Below are 27,300 nucleotides of genomic sequence, written 5' to 3' on the forward strand. Positions count from 1 at the left end.
CCTTTCAGGTGCTGCAAGCCCATTCCTCGGCATCCAGAATGTTTTAGCTTCTTCCATTCTCAGCACAGTGATGGAAGACTCCGCCTTGTCTAGTGGGGGTAGCAGTCCACCTAATAGTGTCTTCTGTTCCAAATATGAAACACTTACTGATTCTGAAAAAAAACCCATGAGCAGTGCTGGCAAAGAATACGTGGAAAACATTCTGGAAGAATACTCACAGAAAGGTAGAGATGTACAGAAGAGGCCAAATAAAGTGAGTTGCAAATTAGGGGCAGTTTCTTAAGTATAGATGAGCTTTTGTTGGTTTTGTCATTGCTGAGCTTTTGGACAGTTTCGCCAGCGCTATTTTGAGCAGCCTCTTGGCTGCTGTAAATTGTACTTGGCTGTCATGATTCCCACATGTTATTTGACAGACAGAAATAGGCAATGGGTAATAATGTTGTTGGCGCGATCCCTGTAATGGTGTTCCGTGCATACTGAGTCTACCACAGCACAGTGTGACTAGCCAGTTAACTAAGAAATATTAAAAAACAAAAACCCAACCCCCCCAAAAAAAAACAAAATAAACAAAAATAGCATCTTAATTCCCATACCCTTGCTGCTCTCAGCCTCTTTTTTTTTTTAGGTTATGTATTCAGTTTTGTGGTTGGTTCAGCTTTGTCTTTGTTTTGCTTTAGACCACTGAGCTCCATGAGCAACAGAAAATCAATTTAAGACTCATCATTGGTGATTTGCAGACCAAACTGATGGAAGTACAACTGGAAAGAGATGCACTTCAGGACACCAGGTATGAAGGCCAAGACAGATGTATTACAGAGTGTATATATGGTCTCTCAGAGGCACACCAGATCTCTGACGAGAGAAACTTGCCCTGAGGAATCAAGACAATGAGACTATGGCACCTTGGTTTAGAAAACAGCTTATTAAGTAGTTATAAAAACAAGCAGTTAATCAACATATTAGTCAAGATAAAAATCCGTTTTGTGAATCCTGTTTTTAAAATGGTATCTTTGGTTTTCAAATTCAGACAAAAGGAATCCCAGTGCCAAGAGAATGTAAAAATACAGCTAAAAAATACTATTCAAGAGCTGGAAGCTGCCAACCAGCTGCAGGAGGAGATGTTGAGGGAGGCTGACAGCCAAACTGAGCGTCTGAAAAAAATGGTACACAGCCATGAGGAAGTACTTCTGGAACTACGTGGCATCCTAATGGATTATGAAGACAGCACAGGCAAGAAACTCTGTGAGCATGAGAGTATTACTAGCCTACACATCCACAACCTGAGCACAGCATTTGCTGACATCCTGCGACACTTAGACTCAGAGGTGTCATATCTCAAAGAAAAGGTTGTCCTGGTATGTGAAGAAAGTGCTACTTTTCCTTCCAACACTCTGTGCTCTGTTTTTTAGAAAATATTTTTGAAAATTCCGTGAGCTCCCATCTAAACTGGCCTAAGGAAATGGTTATGGCATAAAGAGTTACAAATGCTACTTTGCAATTAAAATGGCAGGTGCTGGTATGCCAGCCTTTTACACTGTCTTCAGCATGAGATTGGGTTTATTGCTGGAATTTAACCTGTAGCATGCACATTTTCACAGTTCAAGGTGGAAGCAAAAGGAAAGAAATTACACTTTGAGAACTACTGTTTAGACTGTCTTTTCTTTAGGGGTTAGCATTGTCATCTGTTTACAATAGGTGGGAGAAGGAATTGAGTCATTGAAAAAAGATTCCCAGACCCAAAAACAACTTCTGCTTCAGCAGCATCAAAATAGGTATCTATTCTTCATTTATTTATTCATAAAACATAAACATCTGTTTTTGCACATTCCACAGATAATTCTTTTCTGACGATGATGATGATGATGATGATGATGATGATGATGATGATGGGGGGGGAGGAGCGGCTGGGGGACAGCAAGCAATGTTTTTGAGGACTTAATTGTTCCATTCTAGATGTTTCTTTGCTCTTGACTTTCTGCTGCTTTTTCCTTCCATGCTGACAATTTCCTGGTTTACTCACTGCCTCAAAAAATACTATTTAGGAAAAATCTGTACGACTTATAAGAGTGATTGGTCACTTAGGTGGACACAACCAATTTGTTGGGAGACTAGTTCCACCGCTAAAAAAAAAGATTGAAAGTAATCACTTCAGGGGTAACATCAGCATTTTTTTACTAATTTAACTAACAGCTTTGTCCTACCTTGTTCAAGAAGTCCTAATTGCCTTAGCTATCCACCTGAATTATGAGTAACCTGTTCAAAATAAAAGGGTTGATAACTCTATATATTATATTTCATTCACAATAGAACATCAAAATGATTACATTTCTGAGTAGTGAAAAATATCATTCCTTCTTCTGTGGAGAACTTAGTAATTGCCAAGACTAAAATGATAACCAGTATTTTCTTTTTGACACAGGATTGAGCAGCTAATAAGTGAGCATGAACAGGAGGTGGCAGCAGTAACTGATAAGCTAACGCACGCAGCTATGTGAATAGTATCCAAAGCCAGATGGAGATCATTCAGTATATTTTTTTATTATAGTCTAGAAAATGTTAAGAGTAACCTTAATTTGAGAGAAAGCTTATGCTGCTAATACACTCTACTGTCTGCCACATGCTTTTGGTTTTTTAGTGTATTTGTTTAAAGAGTTAAGTAGTCCTTACATAAATTATGGCATGCATAAAAAAGGAAAAAAACCACCAAATAAAAAAAATATTAAACCATGCTAAATAGAGGAGAGGCAAATTATCCGTGCATTAGGCAAACTCTGAGGACTGGGAGAAGCAGGCTGGTTCACTTCTCAGACTGCTGGGGTTCAGAAGAAGAGCAAGGCCACCAAAGTCAATGGAAGTTTAAACTGGCTCAAGCCGTCAGCTCTGCTCTTGCATCTCTGTTATCTGAGTTGTGAACAGTTTCTGCGGAGTACATGGGTAGAGGTAAGGGGTGAAAGAGGATGTAAGCTAGGAGCTGCAGCTGACTCCATTCTTAGGTGGCTGCACTGCACCATGACCTTTGCCTTCAAAATGTTCTGTAGTTTCTGATACAGAATTAATTCCCAGCAGCATTATTGGTTGAATCACAAATAAGGATGGGTAAACAGTTGGGTTGTTTGCAGACATGTACAAATAGTAATGAACGGTAATTTTAAAGAAAGGGTAATTTTCATTTGGGCGAAATAGCTCTGTTGGTACTGTTGACCTTGGGAACAACTGAGTGAGAATAAAAAGACACTACTTTTCACCGGCCACTTGGTGACTCAGAAATCATAGAATCATAGAATCATTAAGGTTAGAAAAGACCTCTAGGATCATCAAGTCCAACCGTCAATCTAACAGTACCATGTCTCCTAAACCATGCCCTAACGGCTACACATCTTTTAAATACCTCCAGGGATGGCGACTCTGCCACTTCTCTGGGCAGCCTGTTCCAATGCCTGACCACTCTTTCAGTAAAGACATTTTTCCTAATATCCAAATCAGTGCTTATTATGTCCGTTTAAAAAAAAAAAGAGGCCATGCCATGCAGTGTTGCAAACTTAAGATGAGTTTTAAGTATCAATATGCATTAATATCAGACTGGCATAGTTGAGACTGAATAGCTGATAGCAAAATGCCTCTCAGTTCTGCTTGTGTAACTGTTGGGGTGCATTTAAAAGCAGGCTTAGCTTTCTTAGAACTTGCTTGAGAATGAATGAGTTACCAGGAACAAAAAGCAACAAGATTTCAGTTTATGTAATTTTCTGTGAGATAGATATCAGAGAGCAAATCTAACCAGTAAGAAGGTCTCATGTTTATGTGATCCCACTGTGAATGATCCTCATACTTAAAAGCAGTAAGTTTTACTGGTCATACTGCTTGCGGTGAAAACAACCACAAATGTTTCACGCTTTCATGGTTCTTAAAATTTGTAATTTCTCCACCTAAAACTTTTCTTAGGGAACAAACAAGAAACCAAAATTCAGTGCATGCACATCTAGTCAGTCACTTGGAATCCACAGTTTCTCAGCTGCATTCCGAATTACAAGAATCTAAGAGGATGTATGAAGACAAGGTGCGTATGGATTTGTGTGTTAGCATTAGTGCCAATGAAACTGGATATGTGGCTGTCTGAAATGTTCCGGATACATAAGGAAAGGCTTTTGATAAGGGTTTGCTTCAGAAAAGCTCTGTGGACAATAAGGTAAATTACATTATCCTTAACTCTATTTTATATTATTTTTAAGAAGTTACCTTTCTCTAACACAAAATAGCTTTGTGAAGCTTAGTGAATAGAAGATAGTTTTGCCAAATGTATGGAGCTTATACCGTAAATTATGCCTTCTGGAAATATGTAAAATTATGCATTACAAACATCACTTGCACATACAGGACAAGAACATTGTTCCACTATACCACTAGAGAATATATCAGCAAAAACAGGCAGTAAAAATAGCTTATTTAAGTCGTAGTGCCCAAAAAATTTCTCTGGTAACTTTGTCTCAGTAAGTGCATGGATGGGAGAATACAGAGATAACAGCAGCTCCTGACAAGCATTCAGGTGCCCAGAGATCCCCCACTGTGTGTTAAGAATCTGTAATATTCATTGAGCTCCAAAGGCAGCTTAGCAGCAGGATATAATAAAGGCAAAAATGACCAACTGGCTGGCACCTGCGTATTCAAACCATTTCCTAATCCCACTAGAAAACATTAGTCTTGACAAACATTTTTAACCACCGTTCTCCCCGAAGACCAAGTTTTTTCCAGGTAGTACAGCAAGGAATTAAGGCAGATAAATGGAGAGAGCTTGTCACAGTCCCACCACAGAGTCTCTGCCATGTCACTAACTGCAGCTTTTTATATCCTGTTTCCATATCATGTCTGCAGCGTCTTCCGCTTATTTCACTGCTTTGGTTTCGTTTTATGAATGATTTGAATATCTTTAAATTCTTTCATATTTTTGGTGAAAGATAATTCACGTTTCCCTTAGAAAATGACCTGAAAAGAGTTGTTCTCCACTCCCTTTAAAAATCAGTTGAGCTGACCCATGCAGAAGTGCTTAATAGATCCAAATCCATCTTAGATTACAAGTCATGAGGATTTAGGCATCCTTCTCCTACATACTGCGGGGAAGGGGAAGTTCAGGTTGCAGGAGTGCCATGAAGTCTGTCAGAGCTGATAGTCTCTGGTCCAAAAAGTTTGGAGAATGGAATGGCAGGGATGTGCAGGTCAAGCCTGTGGAGCCGTGGTGTACGTGTACTTGCACTATAACGCAGAGCAGGACGGACATTGTGTTTTATCATTTCTGTAGGTTTCCACTTTGATCAATTCCATTGATTCACGTGTATCAAAACTCACATTAGTCAGTTCCAGAAGTGACATTTGCAGCATAATAACTGAACCATGGAGATTTTGTAAATTGATCTCCATTACTGTATTTCATTCTCGAGGGATATTACAGTATACGATACGCTTTTAATGTTGGCTCTATTTACCTGAATTCTTTTGATTTAAGTCATGCAGTGCACAGCATAACATCATATGACATATATAGCTGTAACTGTAGTGTGTATCCCTTAGACATGGTCCCTTTCATAATGTTTACTTCATAACATGTAAAACTGGAAACTGTGAATCAATTTAATGCTATTTTTCACAGTCTACCAACTCCAGAAAATGTTGGGTTTGTATATCTGTATAAGAATATACTACTTGGTCCAATAAAAATTGCTTTTGAATAGGAAGTGTAATAGACTGAATTGCTAAGGTAGACTTTAGTGAGAGACAAGTTGATAGCTGGAGATCATTTGATCGCAGGCTGTTATGTGGAGTCATTCCTGGGAAGGTGTCAGAGAGAGTCTAAATAAAGCTCTTACAACTGTACGTCTCTCTTTTACAACAAGCATTTTGCCACAGCTTCTCTGGTAGGAAAACACCTCAGCAACTAAGAATTTCAACAGAGTAGGTGAAAACTTAAAGCCATTTTAAATTGTTGATACCAGATAGTTTCAGCAGTCAGAAAACCTGGTACGTAGTGGATATAAATGTAATCAGGAAAGTGTTCTGTTTGGATATGCCTATGGTAATATCTTTATTAAAAAGTTTTATAGACTAGTCTGTCATCTCGTGTACTGCCAGAAGTTGTGTCCTTTCAGAGAAAGTGACTTACCACTTGGAGCAAAACGTGTTTGCCTGTAGATTTCTTAATGTATTCATACTAAGGAATATACCCCCCTCCCTTAGCTATGTAAAACTTGCTCTTGGGCCTAGGCGTGCCTGAAGAATTTCACTATATCATTAAACATTAAGTGAATATGGCTGAATATATGCTTGGGACCAAATTCTTCCTAAATTACCTTAGTTGTACAGGAAGAGCTCTGTGTGAGGATACCTCTTTCTGTCACTGTCTGTGAAAGCCATATTGATAATGCTGTACACAGTCACTGAGCTCTGCAGAGGGTGTACTTCAGGCTTAGATTTTCTGTGGAAATACAGAGTAGTTGTGTAAGGAGGGTTTCAGGGAGAAGTAATCTAGGATTTACTGAGATTTCTCCTTCTGATGGAGGGCCCCAGAAGAGGGGAGAAACCCCTTTCAAAAAGGACCTCACACAATTCCAGGAAGAAAAGGCCCTGATTATGTCCTCCTGCTGCTTAGGCATTGGAGCTGTAGGAAGCTCCAATTACTGATTTTATCCAATTTTGGGGTAGAAAAACTTAATAAGAAGACATTGAACTTTCCTGACAACATCCTGTCATACCATCCTGATGTTCCCAGCCCCCATTTGGTGAAGGATGTGATGTTCTGGGACAAGCCCTGCATATATGGTCCATTACTAATTGAAAAGACTTACGTCATTGTTATAATCAGAGGGAATGGGGGCAGAAGAGGAAAGGAAGAGATGATTGCTTTTGTCACAAGCTGAAGAAACATTTTTAAGGAGGTAGAAAGGAAATGCCCAGGTTTTGGTGTTAGCCAAAAGAGAGATTGCAGATCCTAAAGTGTTTATTAAAGTAGCACTGTAGGAGATTTCATGTATTTTTCTCATTGAATGATTCCATATAAATTGCATTCTATTTATAATTGCATTATATTGGCTTTTCTAACTAGTAGTACTGCAAATCAAGCAAGGAGCTTGAACTTTTTTTTTCTAAAGTGTTTTTTTTCCCATTCCATTCAGTGTTTATGGTGTAGGTAAGGAATTTTTGAAGAGCTGTGTGTCAGGGTGGAATTCAATTCAGTCTCAGGAACCTCAGTTAACTCTGCAGTGAAATTGAGCTTAATCGTTAAAAGAAGACAATACAATTCTGAGTACGCCTAGGGAATAACTGCTGAGCCAAAAGATGACATTTGGTCTTCTTTTGAGTAGAACCTAGAAGAAAACTAGAAGAAATCCAATGTATTACTTAAAGTAGAATGCATTAAGTTAATTCCTAATGAATATTTACCTTTATTCTAGGTCAAAGATCTTGAGAAGCAGTTGCACCTAGCTCATTCTGAGATAGCAGAAGCTCGGACAGAACAGGGTCAACACAGCCAAGAATCTGGAAATCTGAATGAGCAGATTCATCAATTGTTGGTAAAAACAAGTGATAGTATGGAAAAAAGTCTTGCTTTTTAAAAGCCCTTCCTTACTGCTGGTGTTCAGATTTACACATTGCTTGTTTCCAAAGCAATGTAAGGGGGCAGCAGCCCCCTTATAATTAAGTTTAAGGATTGTTTTTCACTAGAAATCTGAATTAGCTGGGGAGAAAGTTTCCCAAACGCCTTTGCCATTAGCAGTGCAGGACATTCAGAATTAAGGTTAACTTTGTCATAAATTCAAAGTCCTTGAATCCCATGCAAATCATATTAAAGATGCTGAGCCACCACTTTAACCTCACAGTTTAGATCCCTGTGTTAAGGAACCTTGGTCCCTGAACATATATTTTGCAAGACATATCCTGGATTTTCCTAACAGCACTGCACATTCCCTTGTAACTGATTGAGAATACTCACAAATTGAACAAGTGGTATAAAAAAAATTTGCCACATACGGTTGGTTTCATCACAGTTCGCTTAATGTACTACAATTAGCCTTGCTTTTCTTCTTACCTAAGACTATTCCTTAATGACTGAATTTTGGAATATTAGTTTGTGTGATTTCATTAGGTTTGCTTGCCCAGTTAGTGTCACAGGGCTTCGGAAGCAGATGCTGAAATTATTTCATTCCATATGATGTTCTCCTACTCAAGAATATGTGAGTGTAAATCTTTTCCTACAGATTGTGCATAGCTATAGGGAAGACTGGAGACAGAATAATCGTTGCATAATTGAAGGTTAGGAATCTAATTTTAGGATTCCTTTTGTTTCCTTATCTTTGGTTCATGTTTTCTTTCTGCCATTCTCTGAGCTTCCTACTTAGTTCTCTACTTCAGTTTTAACAATACGCAGACAGTTAACACTAGCAAAAGTTATGATTAGCAGAAATGCCGATTGGTAATTCAGTTTAGGCACCTTTCAAACTCATATTTTTGAAATTGATAGCTCTGAAATGTGTATGTCAGTTTTTAAAATGTTATTTACATTTTGAATTATAATTTTTAATTTCAGTTAAGTACTGTTGGGATTATGTCTGAGGTGGCAAAGATTTAAGCTCTGGAGAACATGTGACAAATTACTGCATGAAATGAAACAAGCAATGAGCAATTCTTAGTGCTAAGGAGGGGTGTTTATCCAGAGCAGCCTTCCTTGGCATGTAGTATAGTGCTTTGTTGTTTTTCATTTGATGTTGACACAATATATTATTTTTTTTTCATTTTGTAGCTCATACTGATTTTAGGGTAGATATAAATGACATGAAAGACTTCACCATTGAGGTGTTACATGCTTCAAAATAATTACAGCAGGAATATATGCAGTTGAAATCGCTGTTTTGTTGGAAGAAAACATGTAGGAGGTGTCAGACTAGTTTAGCTAATATTCCTGTCTTCTGCTAAGCGTAAATCCATGCAGTAGTCCCTCCCTGTTCAGATATGTAACCATGTAATTGAATGTTGCTAATGTGAAGAGTAAGAACAAAAAAATCCTAAATGCGTTCTCCTTGAAGATGACTTTCATTTCTTGTAGACTGAACTTCATAAAAAAGAGATAGAACTAAGTCTAGAAAAAGAGCAGAACAAGCGATTTTGGGATCGGAACAGAGATGACAGCATCACCATTGACCACCTAAGGAGAGAACTAGATGACAAAACCAGGCAATTGCAGCTCATGGAAAACACAATGACCGAAATGAGGACTGAATGTCAGAGACAAATGGAGCGCCAGGTTGGTGAGCAACTGCAGCGTGATAGTGAACACTGCCACGTAATAGGGGCTGGGGGCTGTACTTCAGGTACTCTGGCCGCTGTGGTTGGGAGGCTTCTGGAGTCCATGTGCCAAAATTTTCTCTCCAAAGATGCAGATACTTGACAGAAAATGCATTTTTTTTTTCCCTATGAATCTGTCCAGCATTCATTTCTCTTTACTGATGAGGAAGTAGAAGCGTGATTTTCAATTTTGATTTTTGACATACAGGCCATGGGAGAAAATGAATGTTCTGCTGATAGCGTGTTTGATTTTGACTGTAAACCTCCAAACCAACATTTTGTAAATTCCCAGGAAGTTTGGTGCTACCAGACGTAACAAACAAACTATTGAAGGTAGTCTTTTCAGTAGTGAGCACTTCTGTAAGAATAATTAGGAAATTAAAGACCTTCATAATACCTTACTTTATGTAGTGCTTAATGAAAACATAATGAAGTTTGTGTTTATAACCCTAAGCCAAATGCAGGGCTATGTCAGAAGAATTACTTCTGACAAAGCAGATTCCTAGACACTGTCCTGCAGTACATTCCCCTTTCTTCAAGACTTCAGCCCCTCAAAAATGAGCTGTAATTAGGTAACTTCACACATTGTTCTGCATTTTATCAATCCATTATTTTTACCTTAAAATCCTCCCACCGTGAAGTTAGCTCTTTTCTTCTGTTTCTATTTTGTACTATTAGCAGTTCCTGAGTCACAGTACCTTGTGCTTTAAGTGGTGGACATTGCTGCCTGCAGGAATAAAATCAGTAATAAATTATTCATGTACATAGACTTTTTTCCCAGGTTACAGTGCAATCAGTTGAGTTTTAATACTCTAAAGTTCTTTAGACCCAACAACTCTAAATTTTATATTAACATTGCTGGTTTATTAATTTTTTGTACGTCAGTTCAACATTTTTTATTTTCTATGATTAAAAAACCCCAATATTCTAAGCAATACTTCATTGATTAAAATGGAGAAAGAAGAAAGAAAACAGAATAATCATGTAGTCATTGTAGACCAGACCATGGTAAACTGATTTTCCTGTAAAACAAAGATATTTAAAATGAACTATAGAAAACCAGAAATGTGACAGGGAATCCTAAAGGTAGAAATAAACATTTCTTTTGGTCGATCATATGTTGCTGTTATTCAGATGGCTGCAATTAAGGAAGAAAATGAAGGCATTGGAAGAATCTCCTCTTTGACGGTGCAACTGGAGTCAACCATGGAAAAACTCCATAAAGTTAAAGAAGATCTTGCAGCCAAACAGATCAATTTGGAGACTGCTGAGAAAACAGAGTCAAATCTGACGGCCCGTCTGCAGGAGAAAGAGAGAGCCCTTGAGGTTGCCAATAAGGAAATCAAGAAGCTGCATTCGCAACTTGGCAGTAGGATGCAGGAGCTCCAGCACCTAAAGAATGAAGAGGACTGTTTACACAGTGCACAGTCAGAGTGTGAAACACTGAAACTGCAGCTGTTGGAGAAGGAAAGGATTATTGAGATCTTCCAAAAGCAAATTGATAACATGACCCGGATTGTGGGCCAGCACTGTCGAACCACTGGAGCAATGGAAGTTGAGAAATCTCAGCTTATAAATGAAAGAAATGAGTGGAAACTTAAAGTAGAAGAACTTAAGGTGTGAAAATGATGCTTTGTCTCTGTAAGACAGTAAAAGTTTTCTGTTTTAAAATCTGTACCTTAATGTGCTAATACTGTGGTTTTAAAGCAGGTCAGACAATGCACCTTGAATCCTAACAGCACTAGAAGAGTTTAGTGGGCAGGGAAGAATAATCTTATCACATTACCACCAAAACTTAATAAGTCACTGGTGCAAAGCAGTTGCCAAAAGGTTTGTGAAAGCTGGAATATAACACGCTGTCCTCAGTGATACAATTGTGCACACCAGTAACAGTACCAGAAATATAAAGTGTTACTGAGAACTAACAGCCAGTGAGCACTCAGAATTCCAAACTGAGGACACTCTTTATAACTGGTTATTTCTCAGACCAGAATTAGAGGGTATGGTAGCCTTATGCAGGTCAGCATCTTCAGAAAAAAATGGCTCCACATAGGGAATTTCATCCTCTTCTCTGAGAAGACTGTTGAGCATTAGGAGTGAATATGGAGGTAGTGCTACAAGAGGATGGTAATAATTTTCATATATACCCGGTAAGGTCAAACATAATGTGAAACCATCACATCAAATCCTGTTGTACCCTTTTTGCCTGGATTAGCATTTTTCACAAAAGCAATTTGTCTCTTTTGCTCTAGTTTTTTTTCTTGCCCCAGACTGTTCTCTGACAACTGAGATTTAAAGTAATGATGATGTCTGCACAGCTTTGTGGTTACTGTATATAATTATGTATATAACATGTAATTGCTATTGTTTTTTATGTAAATAGATTGCAAAGGATGAGAAGGAAGCCAGAATACATGAAATGGAGGCCAGACTGAGTGATCTGGAACTGGAAAAGGTTAAACTGGTAAACACATGCAGTGAGAGGCTCCATGCGCTTAATGACATGAAACTGGAAAAAGACCAACTAATGAATGAAGTCCAAGCCAGCCGGAGTGAGCTGGCTGGCCTTGCAGGTAGGGAGGCTCGACTGAGCTCAGCTCCGATAGCTGCTAAATTGGGCTGATGTTAAAAATAGAGGAGCGGCTTGCTTGCTAAATCCAAATATGGCTGCTGGTACAGCAGAAGGTTTCTGGCCAGCACGGGGTGGTCAGAGTGCTTCAGAGAGCTAAGTCATGGTTTGGGATTCTGGCACGGAATGATGGGAATATGATCTTTATGGCAGTCTCTCACTACTCTGAGCTTTTTGCTTAAATCTTCTGACTCTGGAGACCAAAGAAGCAGATCCAGTAAATCACAGAAGAGAAACTTGGCAACGTTTTCCTGATTGTTATTTAAGAGTACTAGTGGATCCCATTAACCATCTGTGGTCAATCTACAGTGGAACTTTGTTTCTGTTTTGTTGTAGTTTTGCTCCAACGTTACTCAAAAGCTTGTGTTCTGTCTCCAAACATTGTGTTCACAGCTAGTGTTTAGGGAAGCTGATCAAGATAATATTTAAAATAAATAAATAGAAATTAGGGGCTGGACCCAAAGCACCAGAATTCAGGGAGTTCCTCTGTTAAATCTGCAGTGCAGCCAGATGATACTTTTCATATGCTTGGCTCTCTACACACCCCTGTTCTCTCATAAAATATTCATTGGTAACATTTATTTCTTGACAACTCGGCAATACTTCCAAACTCATTAAGTTTTGTAAGAATTAAACAGATACTGTGTTTTTACATGGAAGGTCTGCCGTAGGCTTGTATGGTACTGTATATGAGGTATAAGAAAGGCTTATCAGAGTGAATGACCACAGAGGAATTATGGCCAAGCTCCTGAAAGAGTCTGACCACGCACCTGGCTGGCTTGTAGTGGTATGGGTGACACAGGAGGAGTTGAAGAGAGGTATAAGAAACAGAGCTGAGAAGCAGAGTTGCAGGGGAAGGCCTGACAAATTAGATCGGGTCAGACCTAAACCTGGTTATAAGTGTGGCGGGAGAGAAGAATGACCAGGACAAAATGCTGTCTCACTGCTACCCTTAACTTCCACAATATGCAATTGGTTCTAGCAGCCGGAAATCAGAAATGTGGATTATATAATTTTTTTGGAACTATTGCTTTGGCGAGCAACCAAAGAACATGTTTGTGTCTGGGAAAACGAAGCTTTTGCTGACATGCAGGACGATGAACACTAGTTGTGCATTTGTTAGCAGTGGATGTTCTTTGCTTTATGTCTTAGCTATCTACATATCTAATACTCCGTTCAAGAGAGCAGGCGACGACAGATCAGTAATCTTAGTCTAGAAGAACGATAACATTTGTCACAATAATTTCAATCTTCACTTACTCTCACCAGAGGGATTTGAAGATTTGAAGAGGGATTACCAGGATAAAATCAAGGAGGTGGAAAATACTGCAAACAGACTGAAAATGCAGTTGAAATCTGCCCAAGCTGAACTGGAACAGACCAGGACGGCTCTGAAGACTACAGAGGGATCTGATGGCCATGGTAATTATGGACTGAACTTCCCAAAAATCACACACGTTTTTCTTTTTAACAAGAGGATTTTTGTAAGTATTGATCCCTCAATAGATGTTGTAATAATATTCCAGGTATTTTGTGAAATAAACAGTATTGCAGATGACAACATACTTTTATTTTGCCATTTACTACATATTGTAAAACTTACACCGGGAGTTGAGTTTTCTCAGGTGATCTTTATGCAGATTTCCAAGGAATGCTGTTGTCTTGGCTTGTGAGTGTGATGGGTCTGGTCCCACAACCTCAGACAAAACTCCAGCTGATTGTAACGGGCCATTTGCACACATAAGTGACTATAGGATCCTGGTTCAACTTACTCTAACGTATTGCTGATAACTGACTTCCAGAGTCTTTTGGCGGAACTCAGAATGCATTATCAATGCTGTACATTGAGAGTTAACCTTGTCTTTTACAGCTATGAAAGTTGCAGCGCGAATGCAGAAGCAGATCACAGCCAAGAGGGGACAGATAGATGCATTACAGAGCAAGATTAAATTCTTGGAAGAGGCAATGACAAATGCAGCTAAGGTCACAAGAGCTCCGTGTAAAAGTATTTAACTGTATCTAGAGAAATCTTTCTTTTGGAAAAATGCGTGGCCAAAGCACAATTGGCCCAAGAAGGACCAAAAAGAACTTTAGCTGATATAGCAGGCACGTTCCCTGTCTTCCTACTAGTATATATCAGGGAATATCTCCACCGCATAAATGAGTCTTCTGCATAGAGACAGGTTTTAGTTTATATTTGTTCTCCGTGAAAAAACAGTACTAGTTTCAATTAGAATCAAGCTTTTGCATCTCAGTTCTCTTTAAAAGTGTTAACTAATGCATTTTGTATCCTTCTGAATTCGGCCCATAGTGCTTTCCCCCTTGTTTTTTGAGGCTTTTTTTTCCAGTTCTGGTTGTAAACTCTGTTTTGCCTGTCAAGGTCTTTGTAGCATTTTCTGTGACACAGAAATCATTCAAGTTACCAATAGCTGGAGTTTACTGAATGGTCATTATATCTATTCCCTGTAACCTGTTCTCCTCCTTTACTGGCTTTGGATCCTGTGGATACTGAAGCTTAAAATTCCAGTTTCAAAATGGATCTGAAATCCAAGATGTTACTTCATCAGGACCAGTCCAATTGTACTTTTCTTTATAAGACCTATCTTCTTGCTGAAAAACCTCATCGTTCTGCAAGATGCAATAGCTAAGCTTGTGAAGGGGTCAATTCAGATCTTTCAAAGAGGAAAAAGTTTGCAGAAAATGGGTATGTATAATGTAGGTAGTTACAAATTTTTGACTTGTGCTTTGTTGTCCTTATCTTATATTCAGGAGAAGCATTACCTCAGAGAAGAAAATAGTAAACTAAGTCAAGAATTGAGCTATGTTACAGCAGGAAATACCAAGATCACTGGGGAACTGGAGATCCTCAGATCACAAGACAAACGTCTGAAAGAAAAAATATCTAAGATGGAGACAGCCCTGGATAAGGTAATTTTAGGTAGCTTTCAGTTCAGTGAGGCTTCTGGATGCTTTCCTCTACAGTCACTCGGGAAGAGAAAATATCTGACCTCTTACCTAGGTTGGATTTAGTACATCCTAGTCACATGTACTGTAAGATACTTACCTGAAGAGGTGTCTATAGTTGAGACTGTCTTCTGGGTCTTTAATGGTAAAAGGCTTCTATTTTCATTAGGAGAATTGTTGATTTACTCGTTACTAGCTCAGGGAAATACAAACTGCCAGGAATTTAAAGCAGATAGACCTTCCAGACCTTCCACTGGCTCTTGGCACAGCTCCTTTCCCTGGCGAGAGAGACTATTATTCAATATAACGGGAGCCCCACTGGAACCGAGCGTGGGCACACACTCACTCAGCACACTTGTCCACGCTCAGCCCTTTCTGGGACCTTAGTTAGCCAGCTGTGGGTCCCTTAGGGTGAGGGAAATTCTTAAGAAAGTCGTAGTGTTTCATTTGCCTTTTTAAAGTTGACATTTCTGTTAGTGACATACCTGACTCTTAAGGCTAGGTTCTGCATTTTGTTCTGACTAACACATAAATCCTGAGTGCCCTACAGGTAAGCCGCTGCCCTTCCAGAAGGAAGAGTCCTTTCCAGCTGCTCAGAATTCTAGCTTTTCTCAGGACATAAATTTCCGCGTAAGGTGTCGTTCTCAAATTGCTTTATTAGTTCAAAAAATAATAAAAGTAATTGTGATACCACCTCGCAAGTGTGGCATTTCTTACTTCAAATGCTTGACACTGGAAACGTTTCTTTGTAATATCTATCATGCGCACTACGAGCCGACTGACAGAGAAGCTGAGACACAGTGGTGGCAGGTGCTCACTGAAAACTAGTGCATATGGTACATGAAATAACAGTCCTTAGAAATTAGTAGAGGTTGTACTGTGTCAGTCTCACAGGATGACAGCATATAACCTTGCAGAGCATCCATCGTATAAATGTCATAAAGTGTGATTTCCCATCTTGCTCATCATGAATGATTCAGAGTTACTTGTTCAGAAAGCTGCTGCCTGTAACCTTACATCCACAGTGCCTCAGGGAGCCTGCCCCTGCCTCAGTGGCAGTTATAAAGAAGTGCAGAAAGAGAGACAGGTTATATTTTGAAACTGAAGAGGGAACTCTGCTGGAGTGATAAAAGCAGTCTGGTTCATAAAAGTATCTCTCTCTCCTTTTGTGCTTTGGCTTAGAGCTTCCTCTCTTCTTGCTGTCCTGATAAGTATTAAACGAAAAATAGCTACGTTATTAGATCTTCTCACACCTTTTCAGAGTAAACTTTTTAAAGGAAGAGTACATAACAACAAATACAGGTCATCAACATTATCATTTTGAAACCTCAAGTATAGTTTTGCCTCATGAGCATAGTTGAATTTTATAATCCCAGAGGTGTTCAGTAGGTCTGGGACTGTCCCTGACAGGATTAGCTCTGTTCTGCGAAGTTATGGTGTACATATTATGGCTGCTAGGGTCCTATAACCAGTCAGTTGCTTTTGTAAGCCTATCAAGAAAGGCATCAGGTCATCTTGCAGTAGTTCTATACTGATAGCAGTAGATAAATGCAGCATCTGTATGTGTAGCTTGTTTCTTTATTGGAAAGACAGCATGAAAAGTGTAATCCGCACAAAGCTAGCAAAATTAATTTATGCCTCTTCTATCCTCTCTTACAGGTATCCATGCAATTTGCAGAATGTCAGTGCATAATGCAGTGTCAAGAACAAGAAGCTATGCGCTTCAGACTGCAGCATACTTTAGACTTAAAGGTAAGTACGTTACTGAGAAGCATGGGTGTAAAGTTAGATGCATTTACTTCGCGTCCCAACTTTAGGCTTAACCCTACTTACTGCAAATGCCCTAAAAAGTTCAGGTTCTGAAACGTTTTTTGGTGTGGAATACCTCATTGCTGCCCAAGTCATGTTCATAATTTCAGTTACTTTGAAGTGCTATTTACAGTAAGACAAACAAAAAAATTCAGCAGCTACAAGAATATCGGACCATATTCTTCAGCTGCTGAGCTTTGGTTTCAGTGACACTTCCACATCTTCTTGCAGCCCTAGGCAAATAAAAACTAGAAATGTTCATGGTTTTATAATGAAAAATGAATTAGAGAGACAAGGTTTGTAGGGATGCTTTTTATTAGGCTAACTGTTAGAGAAAACACAAATGAGCTTTTGGGCACCCACATCCTTCTTCAGGCCTGAAATAAAACCAGCAACCTTGAAGCAACATACAAGCTAGAAACAAGGGCTTTGAGTTTAATGTCATTATGCTAATTAATCAGGCAGCACACACAGAAAATAATTTTTAAGAAATAAAGAGAGATGTTAGCAAGGGGAAAGGAAATGTGGTCATGAGGCATCTGGGGCAGAAAAAGGAAGACATGTAGTTGACATCTGTCAAGCTATATAATGTTAGTGAAAGATGGGGTATAGGGGAAATCATACAGTGATGTAAAGCCCAGAATTTTTATTGCCCAATAGGTTTTGTCCAATTTCTGTCTTTACTAATGAATTTAATTGAGAATATTATTTACTTTTGCCTTAATTATAACCATAGACTATTAAGGCTGCAATGAAACTGAATGAATGGTACACTTGGGACAGGAGTTTTGTCCTAAGAACTTATTGTTAATTTTAGTGACCTACCCCAGTTGCTAGTTTTGAGTTACATTCAAAATACAAATGTACATAAGCGATACAAAAAGTACTTCATATGAACAACAGCAAAGGTGGGGAATCTCATATCCCAGTGAAAGAAATACTCACCCAGGTGGGGACAAAAACGTATAAGAACTGTGGGACAGTTTAATTTTGTGGTGGCCCTGAGAGATCCTCCGCTTGAATGGTTCCAGAGCACAGGGTAAAATTCTGAAAATAAACTGCCGCTCTTGCAGGCACTTCAGTCACTAAAACAGTTATGTCTTGAGAATTCAGTGCTACATATCATAAAAGATTTGTCTAAAAGAGATGCCCTGTTACAGAAGACATGGTGTCTATGCTTGTTTATTCTGCTTACCTATACTTGCTTGTTCTGCTTGGCTCATGTTTTTCCGCAGGAGCTGCAGGGCCCAGGCTACTCGTCAGCTTCTGCTGCAGTCAAGCTGCGGCACATGGTGCCTCTTTCCCACCTGCACTCTGCTGTTGTACCACCTTCCCCGAGCTTGGCCGGCTGTGCCCCTCAGGTGAGTCGCTGCCTCAAAGTGGGAAATGGGGATGTTTGAAAGAGTAAAAATAACATGGAATTTCTAAATGGGAGAGCATGTGGTAGGAGCGTCCACGTGTGAATTCTTAACACCAAAGATGAAATAATTTTCTGTAGCTTCTCGTACATTATGGCCTTTCAGGTTTTCTTTCTTTCCTTTTGTGAAAAATATGTAAAAAAACAGACAAAAAAATTCTAGGGATCATAATAGGAGTTTCTCTTACCCCCATCACCAATAACATGTATAAACTGTTAAAATTGAAGGTACTGATCTGTAAGCAGTTTGGTTTTAACTTTTTTTTGCTACTGCTTTACTTGCTGTAAATCACCTACATTCGGTAGTGAAAATAGACTTGTACGTAGTTCCTGATAAATTTCATTATCTGATTGATCTCTAGTAGCTTTTAATACTTAGCTCATTCTCGAAGCTGGCTTTCACTGATATTGACTGATTTTATCCTAAAAGACAAATCATTGTCCTTTCTTCCTTTTGTTTTTGTACATCTACATTTAGATTTAAATTAGATGCTAAGTGTTCTAATTTTTTATCTGAGAAAACATCAACTCAAATCTCTGATGCAAAAAAAAAAAAAAATCTTCTGGTATTTTTTGCATAGATTCTGTATAATTCTCCAAAAGGGACCTGAGTATCTCCCACAGAAATTGTTAGAGATCTTTTCATTAATGTTTACCTCAAAATCTGTAGGAGACTACAAGTTAGTGCAGATATTTTTCAGTAATATTTTCTGGTTTACTTTTTGATGTGGTGACAAACATTTACATAAAGGAACAAGGGATAGTTAATTCTGTGAAATCCCTGCAGCATCAGGCATTCCCATTCTCTTTTATTTGAGTTAATCAGTTTATACTTCTGAGGATAAAGAAGAAAAAGGACCAATTTTTAATGTAATACCATGGTTAGGACCTAACAGGTTGTAGGAGAACTTGATTCAAGGTCTACTTGTATCTTCTTGGTTCCTGCATGATTAGGTATTGTACAAAATGAAGCAGCTCCAACACTTGAGAGACAGACCCTACGTGGTGGATAGCGTGGTTTCTTAGCTGGAATGTGGGAAAGAAGGATTTGGTCTGACTCAGTATCACAGTGACCTGTTATGAAGCTGAGGACTTGTTCTCCGTATAAGCTCTGCCAAAACTAATGTGCTCCCTTTGGAAATGACTTTTTTTTTTTTTTTAATGAAAACATGTTAGCAAACTGTTTCTAGCCAGTTCCTTCCACAGAGCAAGCGTAAGTCAGTGGGAGCAGTGCTTTGAACATGTGAAGCGCTGAATAATCTGAAAAAGCCAGTTCCTCACAGAAAGAAAGGGTTCTTTGAACCGGGCCTTTGCCTCAAGTCCTGATCAGTAAAATGAGAATAATATTGCACTTCATCTCAGAGTATGGCGGTGACAATAAAGTGGTTTATATTTACAGACAACTCAGCTGTCATAGAAATAGGTGCCAAGAAAACACCCTGATACACTAGTATTTCTGCCTCCAGAGCTGTGTTCGTGTACTCTACAATAATACCTGGGATCACAGGTTAAAAGGGAGAAAACAGAGTTGTTGCGTAACCAAAGATTATTGGTTCTGAGTACTGAAAAGGTAATGGTTGTATTGGGTGGGGAGGAAGCTTTCATAATGGAAGGCTTACTGTAAAGGTTTTGACTGTGAAACAGTAGCCATAACCTTTTTACAACATTCATTCAAAATGCAGATGTTAGCCACGTTCTCCCTCGGTCATGTTTAGTTGCTTTACACATTTCTGTCAGATAACTTTCCAGATACGAGTGCAATCATATTCACAGAGTATTTTGACAATCTTCAAGTTATCACAGTCTAGCCTCCAACTCTTCTTAACTAAAATTACAAAAAAATCTGCCCCGTTTCTAACCGATAAGACAAGAGTAGAGGGGGAGAAATGTGACTTCAGATGAGTTATAAGTAAGGATTGAAAAAGAGAGTGCCTTCATAAATGCTTTGTAATGGAATGATTTTGTTTCAGATGCCTTCCAAGCCAGGCATTTTGAAGGAAGAACCACTGCAGGATCTAAAACAGATTCTTCAAGAATTAACAAGCTCAGGCAATGACATTCCCTCTGTGGATCTTGGCAAGGATGACAGCAATGGTGGGAGAAAATCAGCTTCAGCAACCGTGAGGAATGCAGTGTAAGAGCTGTATGCTGTTATTTCTGTTGTGGGCTGTGTACTTGTATTGCCTTCTAAAACTGGGATCTGGCCACTCCCGTGCTTCAGGAGCTATATAGGGTGCCTTTTCCCAAGAAGGTTGGGTTTACTTGGAAGTTTGAGATAATCTGAAAGCTTTCAAAGCTTCTCTTTGTTAGGTTCCTCAGATGCTTTAGGTGGTAGGGAAGTAGAAGGTGACTATGCGTATATATATATATTTGCCTTTATTGCTTGCATTTTGGTGTTTCTGCTTTTAGTTTCATTAATAACTCCTTTCTTCTTTTTCTGCCTTATGTAAATATCCCTTCTCTCATTTTGTAGCAGGCAATTCTATTTTTACCAAACAAATGATAATGACAGTGATACATGAAGTTGAAAAATCAACACAGCTCAAATTCTGATGTTTCTGAAAAGGTCACAGACAACACAGATACAGATGTTGATCGAGTGAATACAGTAGGATGATACAGGCAATATTTTGAATAATAAAAATAGAGTTGTTTTACAAAATGGATTTAAAAATTGGGATGAAAATAATTGTTTATGTTCTAGTAAAGACTAGAAATTCCTTGTAGATCAAAATTCCGAGATAGCTCAACGCAGTAAGTGTTGTATAAGATTCATTGACCAGGCTTGTGTCCTTAATCTCCAAAGCTCGTGTTTCTACGTACCACAGAATTGGTGTTAAACAAGTGAGAAGGATTACCAAAAGGCATTCATCACACTGGCATTTTCTGTAAAATAAAATGTGTTAATGACATCCATAGGACATTGCTGGAGTCCGTAGGAGTTACTAATTTCCTTTAAATAGATACTTTTAAATTAAATAGAAGACCTTTACCAAAAGATACACAAGTTGTATCTGGAAAGCTGGAACCAGATGCTTCTAGGTAGCTTCAGCGGAGCTAACGTTTTGTTGATTGTCTCCTATGAAAACTGAGATGAAGCTCAATTATTTTTTTTTCCCTTCTGTTCCCCGTGCCTTAGTTAGAAGTTGTGCTGTATCCAAAGCTGCCATATCAGCATATAAGATGCCAAGTCTTCTATTGATTGATTTTGGGGTGGGTTTGGTTTTTTTTTTTTGCCTATTCCAAAGCTGAGGTTGTCACAAAAAGCCTGACATAGAACAAGGAGGTTTTGTATGATAAAGATAGATAGCACTTTGTAGGCTTCAAGCATGCTGAGCAAGGGGGGCAGGAATGTGTGTAGATACAGGTGGAATAGCAGAGCTGCTTGTTGAAATGGAGCATTTCTGCAAAAGGTCAACATAAAATTCAGCAAGATTTTACTTCTCTGGAAAACTTCCAAGTGTCTCTCAATGCTTATCCTTAAAATTAGTCTAGCTGGTTTTTGATCAACGATCCATTTCCATTCCCTCATTGAATACCATTGTACTCTTAAGAGTTTACAGTGCCTGAGAAAAGGCAAGAATTTATGTTATGGTAGGTATCTGATGCTGCTGTGTGAAATATGGGCTAAAAAGCACCTAATAACCAGAAGCTGGTCTGAAGAAGCTAAATAGAAGCACTGTTGTGTGAGTAACCAGAAGAAAGACTGCAATGGCATTACTTGGCTAAAGCAGAAGTTTATTGTCTTTTTTCTTTATGACTACCCAGTATTCATAACAAATCTAGTCCTTTATTTCCCCAAGATAGTCATTACTTCAGCAGTCTAAATTCAGTCCAACTCTAACAGACATTCTGTAGTGAACTCGTATAACAATTCTGCGATGCCTTTTCTTCACTATTAGAATGTGGCTGCCATTGCACTCTGCTTAAAAACCAAGCTTATCTTCTACAAATGTGAAATGTAGCAGGTTTTTGCTGTGATTTTGACAGCGATATATTTTTCCACACAGGGAGACTGCAGCTAGAGACTCTGCTACTGAAAGCATCATGGAAAAGGATACTTTCAGACGGTGAGAAGTGCTTTCACTTAGCTCAGTAACCTGCTTCTTAAAGTACCCATTTAAGATTCAGTTTCTAAGGCTTTTTTAATACAGGATTAGTCCTGAGCTTGTTTGTATTTTTTTATTCAGAATGCTAAAAGCTTCCTGGGAATTACAAAACAAAGCTGTGATGCTAGTTTCATCCCTCTAAGAAAGAGCTCTGGAACTTATTTACATTGTTTGCTTCTAATTTACATATATAAGGTGTGGAGATTACAGATGAGAGCTTCCCGTTCTCACTGTGGAAGCTAGCCAGCATTACGAAAACTTAGCATAATACTTCTAGAATGCATGTTTTGCCATCATTTTGCTTGCAGGGATCCTTCATGCTTAAATACTGCGGATCTTCAGTCCCAAGACATTACCCTGCCCGTTACATCCCTTGGTAAGTTTTCACTGGCCGCATTTGAGGATGAATGTGCCGTATTGTTGTCAAACTGGCACATTCCAGAATATTACAAAAAATATAGTCCAAATACAGTGTATTTTCTTGGGTCACTTACTCACATACCTCTTAGCAGGTGCTATTACAAAGTGTCTATTGCACTTACTGCAAAGTCTGTATCTTGTTGCAAACCAGCACCATGGAGGCTCATACCAGCACACCTGAAAATGGATATCTTCCAGGGTGGTTATTCATGAATAGCAGTAGTCTTTGGTAATTAGCATGGATAATATTGTCAAAATTTTGGCCCCTAAATTTAGGCTCTTGAATTCTGTATTCACATATCTAAATACGGATGTGCTTTTGAGAGGAATCAGATCATTCCAAATTCTGTTGATTTCCTTCTAAGTACTGGTTGGTCAGTACCTTTTAAAATGTAGTGACATGAATTTAGTAACCTAAACAGAAATATAAGGATATGGCTTTGCACATCAGGGTTTGAAGATACTGGTCTTAGCTGCCTTCTGTTTTCTTGCCCATAGATTATCCATTCTGTGAATTTTCTGTGAAAACTGCCCACAGACGCTGATAGATTTTATTGTTGTCTATTAGTATTTAAGCCACTGTTCTTCAGATATAGGCACTAAAACCTCTGTTTGTCATGAGGAGTAACTACTATGGACCCTCTTTTTATATTTCTGAGTATTAAAGAAAATCTTGTGGGTAGTTACTGTCAGCCTTCTAGCAAACCTACTGCAATATCCAGGGATTTCTCCTAGCTTCCAAAATAGCTACAAGTAGCGTTTTTTACACAGAAGACTCAGACTTAACTACAGGAAGTAGTTGAACAAGGGGATTTTGTTTAGAAACCCCCTGAATTATTTCAAGACATCCCAGGAGGGGTGTTAGGAGTAAGGAAACAGACTGTCGGAAGACAAAGAGAATTGTAGTACATCTTTCCTTTGTTAGTTGCATGCAACCATTATTTTTTTTAACACACAACGTGCCGTGCGTATGAAAATGTTACATGATCTGCTGATCGCATATTTCTATGCATATCTTGTCTCTTTTCCTTATGACTCTCTTTCTGCCAGCAATCTAAAACATATTAATCAGTTAGTGGAAAGGAGAGAAATGGCAAACATGTGTAAGCAACATGGTTTTTTCTGCTTCTTACACCTAAGTAATGAGAACCAAGTCAGCAGTAACATCCGGGGAGTCTTGGGTTGTTAGCAGCTATGATAGTCCCATCAGGCTGTTTTGGAGTTAAACATGAAGTGAGTAGCCGGCAGAAAAAAGCAGGCCTTTACTTTCTCCTAGGTAGGTTTACTGGCCATTCTTCACATGACAATCACTTCAACAGAAACAAGCATGTTTTGCAGTGAGGCTAGAGTCTCCTGCTACCTTGGCTACTAATAAGGAATGGAAAGGATGAAAGAGTGCAGTGAAGTGAACCCAACCCTGTAACAGTTACAGAGATAACGTCAAAGCTGGTATGGGGGTTTCTCTTCAGGTGGGTGCTCACTGCTCTTTGCTTGGATATCTCCTAGGAGGTGCATCCATGTTCTCAGCAGCTCCTCGTCATACATCCTCCCCCAAGAAGGTCTCTCAGGAGCAGAGATACAGAGAAAGGTCTCCAGTACACTTGCTATTAACTGCTCCACCCGATGACCATGCGGCTGGCCCCAGCGCCTCACCAGAGCACAGACTGTCCCCAGGGAAGGTTGGCTTTCCGGGGGGTGCAGCCACAGTACCCCAGATAAGTAAGTCCTGTCCCATTTACTGATCCAAAGAGCTTGGTTGGGTGTCTTCCCAGCCAGAACAGTGAAGGAGTTACAAAGTGTAGGTTAAACTCAGCCATTCAGCAATTCTGAAGAAACCAGTGGAGTCCCACCATCATTCACTGATACAGTTTATTACTGTGATACCTGTACATACTGCATTTATTTTTTACATACCTTTGTAATAAGTCGCCTCTGGAAACCGTTCCTGTTGGTGAACGTAAACAGTAGCAATTCTCAAATGTACAGGGCGGACACAGGATTGATCTTCCATTTGTGGCTCCGGCAAGTGCAATTACAGTATGCAAATTTATTGAAACATTATTTACTGGTGGTTCATTTCAAAGCACTGCTTTAGCGGTTGTGGGCCACTTACCTAAAAGTGACCTGTTCTTGCTTACATCAGACTGTCTTCGCCCTGTCATAGTTCTGTTCAAGTAGAAGGGGTTTTTTCTGTGATAAATGAATTGTGAGTAAAATGTAGCAGCTAATTAATCTATTATACAAGGAGAAGGGAAGATAAATTCCATACACCACTAAACTTAAGAACTGGTAGACTGGGTTTTTTGGGTAAATAGAGCGGAGGGTTGCTTAACGTCAATATTTGCAGTAACAGGCAACACAGTTGCCTAATATTACTATTTGTAATAGTAGTTGTGGTTCCTGTAACACATTTAGAAAAGTTCTGGGGTTTACTGAAAATATTGATGTAAGGCTGTGTCTGCGTAGCTCCTAAGTGATAAAAATAAGCTTTCCTGCGTCACACCGTAAGTGTGAGGATGAGGAACGTTTTTGAGGTAGTCTCTTCATTACTTGCTAGCGAGCCAGGCTGTCAGAACTGCTTTATTACATTTAAGTGGCAGAAAGACCCAAAATGTGTAGATGCAATAGGAAAAACAGGTAAGCAACTAAATTTTCAAGTAATACTTACCGAACACAGTTTTTAAACATTACATGTCTCTATTTTGTTTTCTTTGTTAACCTGGTCAGCCAGTTATCTCCATCTCTGCTCCTTTTATTTTTTTTATGGCTCCTTTTATCTGAGAATTGATGACAGTAGCAAAAATGAAACAGTCCAAATGTAACTGTCAATGCAGAACGCATTTACAGAATGTGAAATGCAACTCATATTACTGCTTTCCTTTGTACAACCCTTGCAGTTTTACTGGCAAGAGGGACTTACGTTGTGGGCATAAATATTATTTTAGTCATGTAAAGCACTTTTTCTCCATTTCCCAAATGGGGAAATTTAGAGGCCAAACAGAAATGTGGTTGTTTTCACTTAAACAGAAATACCGCTAAGTATAAATTTTTGTTAATAACCATGTCTTCTTTCTCGTTTTCTTTGCTACTGGAAGTTTTGTTGTTTGAAATTTTATTTTCTCACCACTTTACTTCAGATGGAATGTTTAAACTATTTATAATGACCTTTTTCAAAAAAAAAAAAATCTGTGATAACCTATTGGTGAATAATTTTCTCTCTAGCTTCTCAGCCCATGGAAACTAGTGAGACTACACCTAAGAGGCTACAGAATAAGATGGAAAGCCTGCAAAACCTGGTGGAATCATTACAGATAAAAAACCAAGGTGCCAGAATTTAACAAAAATATTCCTATTTTATTTAAAATACCCACACTGTCCAGAAACTATCCTTGTTACCTGCTGAAGTACTACTTGTGTTTTTGCATGAGGTCAGTTTAGATGTGCCTGTTTTACTGGCAGAGTAATTAGATTAACTCCACAATGCACTGCTGCTCAGCCCCTTAACTCTAATAAGCTTCAAGATTCTTAACATTTTTAACATGGCAGCTGGTCAGGGGTGCCCTCATGTGCTGTCATGTCCCATTAAATGAAATTTTTAACAAGCCGATGACTCTCATGAAAACGGAAAGAGACTCTGACAACACTAGACTCCAAAAACCCAGCAGCAGCCTCAGAAGCACATCCTTTCCTCCTCAACTTCTTATGAAATCTGAGACGACCACAGTGACAATGGAGAACTTTTCAGGTTCCTCCCTCACTCCCTTTGAAGTGGCTGGTAAAATGCTCATGAACTCCTGTGATGGCAGAATGCCAAGTGAGATGGAATTTCTTTTCTCTGTACTTTTCCTTATTGCACATTCCAGTTGCTTCCCCTTGGGCCCTTTAAGTCTCGCTGCATAGATCTGGGAAATCGTTATTTCCCAGCATCATATAGGGACGTGTCAGGGATGTACAAGTGACCTGATTTAGGTAAAACTAATCAAATTATTTTTATAAAGTATTAGGTAAGTATTCTCACTTTTACTCTTTGACATCCATTAACATCTTCAGTTTTCTATATCCACAGAAAAATACATAGTCATATCTGTAATGCACCAAGGGTTACCATAGAGAAGGTGGGGGAGGCTTTTATGTACACGTTAAGTAAACCCATTTCCATTAATACCAAAGGTATTAATTTCCCACCATCCCATAAGAGAGATTCTGAAATCAATAGCATTTCACCACTACTCCAGTATTTGGTGCTTTGGCTTCACAAAGCGGATGACATGGTGCCTGTTTATAAACAGGCTTATATTTTCTGTTAAGGCCCTGCATATAAAGAACTCCAAACTAAAGTTGCATTTATAAGGGCTCGATAAGTCCAGTGTAACATGTGGGAGGATATATAAAGCTTCAGGTGTCTGCACCTGAGGCCTCAATCATTTTAACATAAGGTGGTGTTCAGATAATCCCTTCTTGCTGCTATTTTCAGCCATGTCATCAATGATCAGAACTCAGGAAACGAAGACAAAGAAAGCAAAGGAAAAGGAGAAAAAGCTAACAAAGTGAAGACACCATATACATTAGTGATTATTTTCACGTATGTACATTGTGTTTAAAATACGTTATTTTTTTAAAGATTAATA

General features: G+C 38.8%; 1 protein-coding gene across 1 annotated transcript; it reads left to right on the forward strand.

The window, feature by feature from the left end:
* The first annotated feature begins 347 nt into the window (after nt 1-347).
* On the forward strand, nt 348-27,300 carry CCDC158 (coiled-coil domain containing 158). The gene is given in 19 exon segments (XM_064450689.1): nt 348-787; nt 1,028-1,355; nt 1,696-1,772; nt 2,420-2,509; nt 3,937-4,054; nt 7,437-7,556; nt 9,086-9,283; nt 10,459-10,941; nt 11,708-11,897; nt 13,223-13,375; nt 13,824-13,936; nt 14,723-14,881; nt 16,577-16,669; nt 17,962-18,087; nt 20,114-20,277; nt 22,561-22,628; nt 24,179-24,391; nt 25,895-25,996; nt 27,147-27,300. Coding segments are annotated over 19 exon segments (2,913 nt in total). The 5' UTR covers nt 348-746; the 3' UTR covers nt 27,224-27,300.

The sequence above is a fragment of the Phalacrocorax carbo genome, chromosome 4, assembly GCF_963921805.1.
Source record: "Phalacrocorax carbo chromosome 4, bPhaCar2.1, whole genome shotgun sequence".
Lineage (NCBI taxonomy): Eukaryota > Metazoa > Chordata > Aves > Suliformes > Phalacrocoracidae > Phalacrocorax > Phalacrocorax carbo.